The 10,614-nt window shown below is 64.8% G+C and overlaps 1 protein-coding gene and 1 long non-coding RNA gene across 40 annotated transcripts; one reads left to right on the top strand and one right to left on the bottom strand.

Annotated features, from left to right (window-relative positions):
* Nucleotides 1-252: 252 nt before the first annotated feature.
* On the bottom strand, nucleotides 253-8,093 carry NIT1 (nitrilase 1). 39 transcript variants are annotated; one of them, XM_051775947.1, is made up of 9 exons: nucleotides 6,765-6,997; nucleotides 5,064-5,167; nucleotides 3,511-3,644; nucleotides 3,294-3,419; nucleotides 1,663-1,925; nucleotides 1,448-1,571; nucleotides 1,317-1,375; nucleotides 1,116-1,175; nucleotides 253-738 (listed from the first exon to the last, which is right to left on the bottom strand). In XM_051775947.1, exons 1-9 carry the CDS (start codon nucleotides 6,995-6,997, stop codon nucleotides 693-695), a joined length of 1,149 nt encoding a protein of 382 aa, XP_051631907.1. In that variant the 3' UTR covers nucleotides 253-692. The 39 variants fall into 39 exon arrangements, with proteins under 39 accessions (XP_051631907.1, XP_051631905.1, XP_051631899.1 ...); XM_051775945.1 differs by lacking the exon at nucleotides 1,116-1,175 and adding an exon at nucleotides 902-983; XM_051775939.1 differs by lacking the exon at nucleotides 1,116-1,175 and adding an exon at nucleotides 902-983 and having other exon boundaries at nucleotides 1,176-1,397; nucleotides 1,519-1,571.
* Nucleotides 672-1,836, top strand: LOC127465454 (uncharacterized). The gene is made up of 5 exons (XR_007902204.1): nucleotides 672-738; nucleotides 820-901; nucleotides 984-1,115; nucleotides 1,176-1,316; nucleotides 1,692-1,836. It is a non-coding gene; the product is annotated as an uncharacterized LOC127465454 (long non-coding RNA).
* Nucleotides 8,094-10,614: the final 2,521 nt, after the last annotated feature.

Genomic DNA, 10,614 nt, shown 5'->3' with positions numbered 1-10,614 from the left:
GGCCATTTCACCCCAAAAAAATGGCATTGCACCCCAAAAATTACCATTTAATCACTAAAAACGGCCCCCCCTCCCCAACAATTCAGCCACATTTTGGGGTCATTTCCTGTCATTTCTGTATTTTTAAAATCACAGCAGAACAAAAATCCCCCCTCGAGGCTCCTCCTCCCTCCAGGACCCCCCAAATTCGGGAGAAACCCCAAAAAAGAGGGCAGGACCCCCCCCCAAAAAAGGGGGGCGTGGCTTTGGCGCTGGGGGCCCCGAGTTGCCACATTTTGGGGGAAAAGGGGCTGATTTAGGGCAAATTGGGGCAAAATAGGGATTTTTAGGGCACCAGTGTCACCCCTGGGGTGACCCCAAAAAGGGGGTGACCCCCAGGAAAGGGGAGGGACCCCAAAAAGAGGGGGGACACCCCATTGCTGGGGTGCTGAGCGGGTCGTTCTGGGGAGAAAGGGGCTGATTTGGGGCAAATTTGGAGCTGATTTGGGGCAGATTTGGGGCAGGTTTGGGGCTGACTCGGGGCAGATTTGGGGCTGATTTGGGGCAGACTTAGAGGAGATTTGGAGCCGATTTGGGGCAGATTTGGGGATGGTTTGGGGCAGATTTGGGGCTGATTTGAGGCAGATTTGGGGCTGATTCAGGGCAGACTTAGAGGAGATTTGGGGCTGATTTGGGGTGATGCAGATTTGGGCTCAAATGCAGGTTTTAGGACCCCAGTGCCCCTGGGCAGCCGTAGAGGTTGATTTGGGGCAGATTTGGGGCACATTTGGGTACATTTGGGCACATTCAGGGCCCCGGTGCCCCCAGGCAGCCGTAGAGCTTGATTTGGGGTGGATTTGGGGCACATTTGGGTAGATTTGGGGCAGATTCAGGGCCCCGGTGCCCCCGGGCAGCCGTAGAGGTTGATTTGGGGCACATTTGGGGCACATTTGGGTACATTTTGGGCACATTCAGGGCCCCGGTACCCCCGGGCAGCTGTAGAGGTTGATTTGGGGTGGATTTAGGGCCCTGGTGCCCCCAGGCAGCCGTTCAGGTTGATTTGGGGTGGATTTGGGGCAGATTTGGGTAGATTTAGGGTACATTCAGGGCCCCGGTGCCCCGGGGCAGCCGTAGAGGTTGATTTGGGGCAGATTTGGGCACATTCAGGGCCCCGGTGCCCCCGGGCAGCTGTAGAGGTTGATTTGGGGCAGATTTGGGGCAGATTTGGGCACATTCAGGGCCCCGGTGCCCCCGGGCAGCCGTAGAGGTTGATTTGGGGCACATTTGGGTACATTTGGGCACATTCAGGGCCCCGGTGCCCCCGGGCAGCCGTACAGGTTGATTTGGGGCACATTTGGGGCACATTTGGGTACATTTGGGCACATTCAGGGCCCCGGTGCCCCCGGGCAGCCGTACAGGTTGATTTGGGGCACATTTGGGGCAGATTTGGGCACATTCAGGGCCCCAGAGCCCCCGGGCAGCCGTAGAGGTTGATTTGGGGTGGATTTAGGGCCCCGGTGCCCCCGGGCAGCCGTTCAGGTTGATTTGGGGTGGATTTGGGGCACATTTGGGGCAGATTTGGGCACATTTGGGTCCATTCAGGGCCCCGGAGCCCCCGGGCAGCCGTAGAGGTTGATTTGGGGCACATTTGGGGCAGATTTGGGTACATTTGGGCACATTCAGGGCCCCGGAGCCCCCGGGCAGCCGTAGAGGTCGCGGCGGCGATGCCCCTGCACCGGGAGGTCCCTCCGGACGCGCTGCAGGTACTCGAGGTCGATGTCGGCGAGGCAGAGCCCGGGCCCCTCGTGGCACTGGGCCACCACGGTGCCCCACGGGTCGGCCACCAGCGAGTGCCCGAAGGACACCCGGGCCTCGTGGTGCCGCCCGGTCTGAGCCGCCGCCACCACGTAGCACTGGCACTCGATGGCCCGGGCACGGAGCAGCACCTGGGGGGGAGATATGGGGATATGGGGGAGAAATGGGGGATATGGGGGGCACTCGATGGCCCGGGCACGGAGCAGCACCTGGGGGGGAGATATGGGGATATGGGGGAGAAATGGGGGATATGGGGGGCACTCGATGGCCCGGGCACGGAGCAGCACCTGGGGGGGAGATATGGGGGGCACCAGAGGGGTCATTGTGGGGCAAAATAAGGGATATGGGGGGCACTCGATGGCCCGGGCACGGAGCAGCACCTGGGGGGGAGATATGGGGATATGGGGGGGAAATGGGGGATATGGGGGAGAAATGGGGGATATGGGGGGCACTCAATGGCCCGGGCACGGAGAAGGACCTGGGGGGGAGATATGGGGGGCACCAGAGGGGTCATTGTGGGGCAAGATAAGGGATATGGGGGGCACTCGATGGCCCGGGCACGGAGAAGGACCTGGGGGGGAGATATGGGGGATATGGGGGGCACCAGAGGGGTCATTGTGGGGCAAAATAAGGGATATGGGGGGCACTCGATGGCCCGGGCATGGAGCAGCACCTGGGGGGGAGATATGGGGATATGGGGGGGTACAGGAGGGATATGGGGGGCACTCGATGGCCCGGGCACGGAGCAGCACCTGGGGGGGATATGGGGGGGAAATGGGGGATATGGGGGGCACTCGATGGGCTGGGCATGGAGAAGGACCTGGGGGGGCACCGGGGGGGATATGGGGGCACTTGGGGGGCACAGAGGGCACCTTCTGGGGCACAGGGGGGTTCACCCTGGTGGGATTTGGGGACACTTGGAGGGTCACTGGCGGGATTTGGGGCAGTGGAGGACACAGGGGGCACTCAGAGCGATGCCGAGGGTCCCAGGGGTGTCCTGGGGGGTTCACCCTGGCAGGATTTGGGGGGCACTTGTGGTGGTGGAGGACACAGGGGGCACTCGCAGCGATGCCGAGGGTCCCAGGGGTGTCCCGGGGGGGTTCACTCTGGCAGGATTTGGGGGGGGTGGTGGACACAGGGGGCACTCGGAGCAATGCCAAGGGTCTCGGGGGTGTCCTGGGGGGGTTCACCCTGGTGGGATTTGGGGGGCACTTGGAGGGTCACTGAGGGGGCACAGGGGGGTTCACCCTGGCAGGATTTGGGGGCACTTGGGGTGGTGGACACAGGGGGCACTCGGAGCAATCCCAAGGGTCCCGGGGGTGTCCCGGGGGGGTTCACCCTGGTGGGATTTGGGGGCACTCAGAGCGATGCCGAGGGTCCCGGGGGTGTCCGGGGGGTTCACCCTGGTGGGATTTGGGGGCACTTGGGGTGGAGGACACAGGGGGCACTCAGAGCAATCCCAAGGGTCCCGGGGGTGTCCCGGGGGTGCCCCCACTCACCTCCCAGTGGGCAGCCCCGGTGGGCACGGTGAAGGCCGAGGGGTAGGCGAGGATTTGGGCTCCCTGGGCGCGCAGGGCCAGCGCCAGCTCCGGGAAGCGCAGGTCGTAACACACGGCCAGGCCCAGCTGGATTTTTGGGAATACCGGGACACAAGGGGGGGTCACTCGGGGTCGGGGGGCACCCCCTTTCCCCCCGGGGTGGGCAGGGGGGCCGTACCTTGCCCACGGGGGTGTCCACGGGGGGCAGGATGGCGGGGCCGGGGTTGGTGAAGCCGCTCTCGCGCAGGGACGGCCCCCCGGGCAGGTCCACGTCAAACAGGTGGGTCTTGCGGTAGGTGCTCACCAGGGAGCCTGGGGGAGAGGGAATGTTGGGAATGTTGGGAATGGGGGGCATTCCAGGGGATGGGGGGGAATGGGGGGACAGCCCAGGGAATGGGGGAAATGGGGGGAATGGGGGGACATTCCGGGGAATGTTGGGAGTGTTGGGAATGGGGGGCATTCTGGGGGATGGGGGGAATGGGGGGACAGCCCAGGGAATGGGGGAAATGGGGGGGAATGGGGGGACATTCCGGGGAATGTTGGGAGTGTTGGGAATGGGGGGCATTCTAGGGGATGGGGGGAATGGGGGGAATGGGGGGGAATGGGGGGATAGCACAGGGAATGTTGGGAATGGGGGATAGCACAGGGAATGTTGGGAATGGGGGATAGCACAGGGAATGTTGGGAATGGGGGGGCATTCTGGGGAATGGGGGGAATGTTGGGAATGGGGGGGCATTCCAGGGGATGGGGGGAATGGGGGGGACAGGGGAACAGCCCAGGGAGTGTTGGGAATGGTGGGAATGAGGGGACAGCCCAGGGAATGTTGGGAATGGAGGGACAGCCCAGGGTTTGGGAGTGTTGGGGGTGAAGGGACATTCCAGGGAATGTTGGGAATGGGGGGAGTGCGGGGCATCCCGGGGAATGGGGGGGAATAGGGGGAATGGGGGGAATAGGGGGAATGGGGGGATAGCACAGGGAATGTTGGGAATGGGGGGATAGCACAGGGAATGTTGGGAATGGTGGGAATGGGGGGACAGCCCAGGGAAGGTTGGGAATTGCGGGACAGCCCAGGGAGTGTTGGGAGTCTTGGGGGTAAAGGGACATCCCAGGGAATGTTGGGAATGAGGGGAATGGGGGGGCATTCCGGGGAATGTGGGGAATGGGGGGAATGGGGGGACAGCCCAGGGAGTGTTTGGAACGAGGGGAATGTTGGGGGTGAAGGGATATCCCAGGGAATGTTGGGAATGTTGGGAATGTTGGGGATGGGGGGGCATTCCGGGGAATGTTGGGAATGGGGGGATAGCACAGGGAATGTTGGGAATGGGGGGATAGCACAGGGAATGTTGGGAGTGTTGGGAGTGAAGGGACATCCCGGAAATGTTGGGGGATAAAACAGGACCCGGGGAGATCCCGAGGGCTGGGAATCTTGGGGGGGACACAGGGGGTGCCAGGGGGACGTGGGGAAGGTCAGGAATGTCGGGAACGTCGGGATCCAGGGCTCCCATCCAGCAGGATGGGGCAGTTGGGGACACAGGGGGACATCAGGAGGGTCGGGAATGTCGGGATCCAGGGCTCCCACCGGAGCTGTCACAGGGGGACACTGGGGGGGTTGGGAATGTCGGGATCCAGGGCTCCCACCGGAGCTGTCCAGCAGGATGTGGCAGTTGGGGACACAGGGGGTGGCAGGGGGACATCAGAAGGGTTGGGAATGTTGGGATCCAGGGCTCCCACCAGAGCTGTCCAGCAGGATGTGGCAGTTGTAGATCCGGCCGGTCGTGTCCCAGTCGGAGCCGCGCTCGTGGAAACCCCCGAGGGAGAGCCAGACATCACATTCCCTGGGATGGAGAGAGCCAGACATCACATTCCATGGGGACAGGAGAGCCAGACATCACAGTCCCTGGGGATAGAGGGACAGGAGAGCCAGACATCACAGTCCCTGGGGATGGGAGAGCCAGACATCACATTCCATGGGATGGGGACACAGGGACACATCACATTCCATGGGAACAGGGACACATCATATTCCTTGGGGATGGTGGGACAGGCACACGTCACATTCCATGGGGACACAGGGACACATCACATTCCTTGGGGACACAGGGACAGGGACACATCACATTCCCTGGGATGGGGACAGGGACACATCACATTCCTTGGGGACACAGGGACAGGCACACATCACGTTCCCTGGGATGGGGACAGGGGCACACGGGACCCCCCGCCCTGCCCTTGTCCCCAGCCCTGTCCCCGTTCCTGGTTTTGTCCCCAGTGCCATCCCTGACCCCATTCCTGTCCCAAACCCTACCCCTGACCCTGTTCCTGTCCCAAACCCTGTCCCTGACCCTGTTCCTGTCCCAAACCCTATCCCTGACCCCATTCCTGTCCCAAACCCTGTCCCTGACCCCATTCCTGTCCCAAACCCTATCCCTGACCCCTGTCCTTGTCCCAAACCCTGTCCCTGACCCTGTTCCTGTCCCAAACCCTACCCCTGACCCCGTTCCTGTCCCAGCTGTTCCAGGTGTGTCCCCAGTTCCCCCAGCTGCCCCAGGTGTGTCCCCAGTTCCCCCAGTTCCCCCAGTTCCCCCCAGTCCCCCGTACCTGGCCAGCTGCCGGTACCTGCCCACGGTGTGTCCCCAGTTCCCCCAGTCCCCCCAGTTCCCCCCAGTTCCCCCCAGTTCCCCCAGTCCCCCCAGTCCCCCCAGTTCCCCCATACCTGGCCAGCTGCCGGTACCTGCCCACGGTGTGTCCCCAGTTCCCCCAGTTCCCCCCAGTCCCCCCAGTTCCCCCAGTCCCCCCATACCTGGCCAGCTGCCGGTACCTGCCCACGGTGTGTCCCCAGTTCCCCCCGAGTTCCCCCAGTTCCCCCCAGTTCCCCCAATTCTCCCAGTTCCCCCAGTTCCCCCAGTCCCCCCAGTTCCCCCCAGTCCCCCCAGTTCCCCCCAGTTCCCCCAGTCCCCCCAGTTCCCCCCAGTTCCCCCAGTTCCCCCCAGTTCCCCCCAGTCCCCCCCAGTTCCCCCCAGTTCCCCCAGTTCCCCCAGTCCCCCCAGTTCCCCCCAGTTCCCCCAGTTCCCCCAGTGTCCCCAGTTCCCCCCAGTTCCCCCCAGTCCCCCCAGTTGCCCGTACCTGGCCAGCTGGCGGTACCTGCCCACGGTGTGTCCCCAGTCCCCCCAGTTCCCCCCAGTCCCCCCAGTCCCCCCAATCCCCCATACCTGGCCAGCTGCCGGTACCTGCCCACGGTGTGTCCCCAGTTCCCCCAATTCTCCCAGTTCCCCCAGTTCCCCCAGTCCCCCCAGTTCCCCCAGTCCCCCCAATCCCCCATACCTGGCCAGCTGCCGGTACCTGCCCACGGTGTGTCCCCAGTTCCCCCAATTCTCCCAGTTCCCCCAGTTCCCCCAGTCCCCCCAGTTCCCCCAGTCCCCCAGTCCCCCGTACCTGGCCAGCTGGCGGTACCTGCCCACGGTGTGCCCGTCCAGGGGCTCTGCCAGGCTCAGGCTCTGCTCGGGGCCGTGCCCGATGAAGTCGAAGCCCTCGGGCAGGAACACGAGCCGGGCCCCCCGTCCCGCCGCCTCCCGCACCAGCGCCGAGCACTGGCACCAGTTCTGCTCCTTGTCCGGGGTGGAGGTCACCTGGGCCACGGCCACCGTGGCACGGGGGGGCACTGACATCCTGGGGGGGACAGGGGGCACCTCAGGGGGACTGGGGGCACCTCAGGGGGCACCCCATGGGGACTGGGGGCACACCATGGGGACTGGGGTCACCCCAGTGGCACCAGTTGTGCTCCTTGTCCGGGGTGGAGGTCACCTGGGCCACGGCCACCGTGGCACGGGGGGGCACTGACATCCTGGGGGGGGACAGGGGGCACCTCAGGGGGCACCCCATGGGGATGGGGGCACACCACAGGGATGGGGGTCACTCCTTGGGGACTGGGGTCACCCCACAGGGACAGGGGTCACCCCAGTGGCACCAGTTGTGCTCTTTGTCCAAGGTCGAGGTCACCTGGGCCACGGCCACCGTGGCACGGGGGGGCACTGACATCCTGGGGGGGACAGGGGGCACCTCAGGGGGCACCTCACGGGGATGGGGGCAACCCAGGAGGCCAGGGGGCACACCATGGGGACTGGGGGTCACCTCATGGGGACTGGGGGGCACCCCACAGGGATGGGAGTCACCCCAAGGGATGGGGGTCACCCCACAGAGATGGGGGTTACCCCACAGGGATGGGGGTCACCCCATGGGGACTGGGGTCACCCTACAGGGATGGGGGTCACCCTACAGGGATGGGGGTCACCCCATAGTGATGGGGGTCACTCCTTGGGGACTGGGGTCACCCCACAGGGATGGGGGTCACCCCATGGGCACTAGGGTCACCCCACGGGGACAGGGGTCACCCCCACGAGGATGGGGGTCACTCCTTGGGGACAGGGGTCACCCTACAGGGACAGGGGTCACCCAATGGGGACTGGGGTCACCCCACAGGGATTGGGGTCACCCCACAGGGATGGGGGTCACCCCACGGGGACTGGGGTCACCCCAAGGGATGGAGGTCATCCCACAGGGATTGGGGTCACCCCCAGGTCCCTCCTCCCCCCCGAGGTCCAGGGTCACCCCCAGGTTCCCCCCCTCTCCTGAGGGTCGCCCCACGAGCCCCCCCCGGTACCTGCCCGCGGTCCCGCAGCTCTGGGGGGCTCGGGGGGGTCTCTGGGGAAGTCTCTGGGGGGGTCCCGGGGGGCGGCAGCACAGCAGGGCCCGGGGGGCCGCCCTCAGCCCTGGGGGGGGAACACCCCGGAGTGGGGAGGGGGCACGGGGCTGGCACGGGGGGGAAAGAACCCCCCGAACCGGGACCCCAAAGTGCCCCCAGACCCCCCCAGACTGCCCCGGGTCAGACCTCGAAGTGCCCCCAGACCCCCCCAACTGCCCCCAGTACTCCCAGTACCCCCCCCCAAGCCCCCTCCCAGTGCTCCCAGTTCCTCCCAGTGCCCTCCCAGTATCTCCCAGTCCCCTTCCAGTTCCTCCCAGTGACTCCAAACCCCCTCCCAGTGCTCCCAGTGCTCCCAAACCGCCTCCCAGTGCTTCCAGTAACCCTTCCCAGTGACTCCCAAACCCCTTCCCAGCGACTCCCAGTGCCCCCGAACCCCCTCCCAGTGCCCCAGTGCTCCTCCCAGTGCTCCCAGTGCCCCCAAACCCCCTCCCAGTGCCCCCCAAACCCTCTCCCAGTGCTCCCAGTAACCCCCAACCCCCCTCCCAGTTCTCCCAGTGCCCCCAAACCCCCTCCCAGTGCCCCCCAAACCCTCTCCCAGTGCTCCCAGTAACCCCAACCCCCCTCCCAGTTCTCCCAGTGCCCCCAAACCCCTCCCAGTGCCCCCCAAACCTCTCCCAGTGCTCCCAGTAACCCCCAACCCCCCTCCCAGTTTCTCCCAGTGCCCCCCAAACCCTCTCCAGTGCTCCCAGTGCCCCCCAAACCCTCTCCCAGCGCTACCAGTGAGTATTCCCGGTGCTCCCTGTAACCCCTTCCAACGCTCCCAGTGACCCGTCCCAGCGCTCCCAGTCCCTCGCAGCGCTCCCAGTGACCTCGTCCAGTGCCCCCAGTCCCTCCCAGTGCTCCCAGTCCCTCCAGTACCCCCCCCCCTCACAGTTCCCCTCCGGACGCTCCGCGATCAAAGTCCCCCCACGGCCCTGCCCTCATCCAACATGGCGGCGCCCATGCCGCCCTCACCCGCCCGAATCAAAGATGGCGGAGGGGGCGCTGCCCTCATCAACATGGCGCCGCCCTCGCCCGCCCGCCTCAAACATGGCGGCGCCGGAAGCCACGCCCCCTGCCTCGGCCTGGCCCGGAAAGGGGGCGGAGCCTCAAGATGGCGGAGAGCGGGAAGGGCCGGGGGGGGAACCCGGGAACCGGGAAAGGGCTGAGCCCTGAACAGGTGAGGGGAGCGAGGGGGAACGGGGTGTGAGAGGGGAAAACAGAGTGTGAGGGGAAAATAGAGTGTGAGGGGAAAGGGCTGAGCCCTGAACAGGTGAGGGGAGCGAGGGGGAACGGGGTGTGAGAGGGGAACGGGGTGTGAGGGGAAAATAGAGTGTGAGGGGAAAGGGCTGAGCCCTGAACAGGTGAGGGGAGCGAGGGGAAATGGGATGTGAGAGGGGAATGGGGGTGTGAGGGGAAAATAGAGTGTGAGGGGAAAGGGCTGAGCCCTGAACAGGTGAGGGGAGTGGGGGGAATGGGGTGTGAGAGGGGAAAATGGGGTGTGAGGGGAAAATAGAGTGTGAGGGGAAAATAGAGTGTGAGGGGAAAGGGCTGAGTCCTGAGCAGGTGAGGGGAGCGAGGGGGAATGGGGTGTGAGAGGGGAAAACAGAGTGTGAGGGGAAAATGGGGGTGTGAGGGGAAAGGGCTGAGCCCTGAACGGGTGAGGGGAGCGAGGGGAATGGGGTGTGAGAGGGGAATGGGGGTGTGAGGGGAAAATGGGGTGTGAGGGGAAAGGGCTGAGCCCTGAACGGGTGAGGGGAGTGAGGGGGAATGGGGTGTGAGAGGGGAACGGGGGTGTGAGAGGGGAATGGGGTGTGAGAGGGGAATGGGGCTGTGAGGCGGAACGGGGTGTGAGAGGGGAAAATAGAGTGTGAGGGGAAAGGGCTGAGCCCTGAACAGGTGAGGGGAGCGAGGGGGAATGGGGTGTGAGAGGGGAATGGGGGTGTGAGGGGAAAATGGGGTGTGAGGGGAAAGGGCTGAGCCCTGAACGGGTGAGGGGAAAATAGGGATGAGAGAGGGAAACAGGCATGTGAGGGGAAATGGGGCGTGAGGGGACAATGGGAGGTGAGGGGGAAATGGGGTGTGAGGGGTCTCCCCGTGCCCCCAGTAGGGGTAAACCCTGTCCCCGGGGGTCCCACCCCAGTCCTGGGGGTCTCCCATCCCAGGAGGTGTCCCCTATCCCAGTGTTCTCATCCCCAGTCCCGGGGGTCTCCTCCCATCCCATCCCATCCCTGTTCTCTCCATCCCATCCCTTCCAATTCCCTCCATCCCATCCCATCCCATCCTTTCCATCCAGTCCCCTTCATCCCATCCCCTCTATGCCATCCCATCCCATCCCAGGAGGTGTCCCCTATCCTGGGGGATCCCATCCCCAATCCCGGGGGTCTCCTCCCATCCATCCCATCCCATCCCAGGTGTTGTCCCCTATCCCAGGGGATCCCATCCCAATCCTGGGGGTCTCCCCCCATCCCAGATGGTGTCCCATATCCCAGTGTTCCCATCCCCAATCCAAGGGGTCTCCCATCCCAGATGGTGTCCCCTATC

This window comes from Manacus candei, unplaced genomic scaffold (assembly GCF_025592945.1).
Source record: "Manacus candei isolate 608988 ecotype Guabito, Panama unplaced genomic scaffold, ASM2559294v1 h1tg000397l, whole genome shotgun sequence".
In the NCBI taxonomy this organism is placed as follows: Eukaryota; Metazoa; Chordata; class Aves; order Passeriformes; family Pipridae; genus Manacus; species Manacus candei.
The sequence above is the reverse complement of the archived record's forward strand: the minus strand, read 5'-3'. Positions and strand labels throughout refer to the sequence as shown.

Coding starts and splice junctions, on each gene's coding strand:
- NIT1 (XM_051775935.1), bottom strand. CDS start 6,997: ATGTCAGTGCCCCCCCGTGCCACGGTGGCCGTGGCCCAGGTGACCTCC. Junction 3,645..5,063: donor CATCCTGCTGGACAGCTCTG/GTGGGAGCCCTG, acceptor CCTCTCCCCCAG/GCTCCCTGGTGAGCACCTAC. Junction 984..1,175: donor CAAATCTGCCCCAAATCAAC/CTCTACAGCTGC, acceptor CCCCAAATCAAC/CTCTACAGCTGCCCGGGGGT.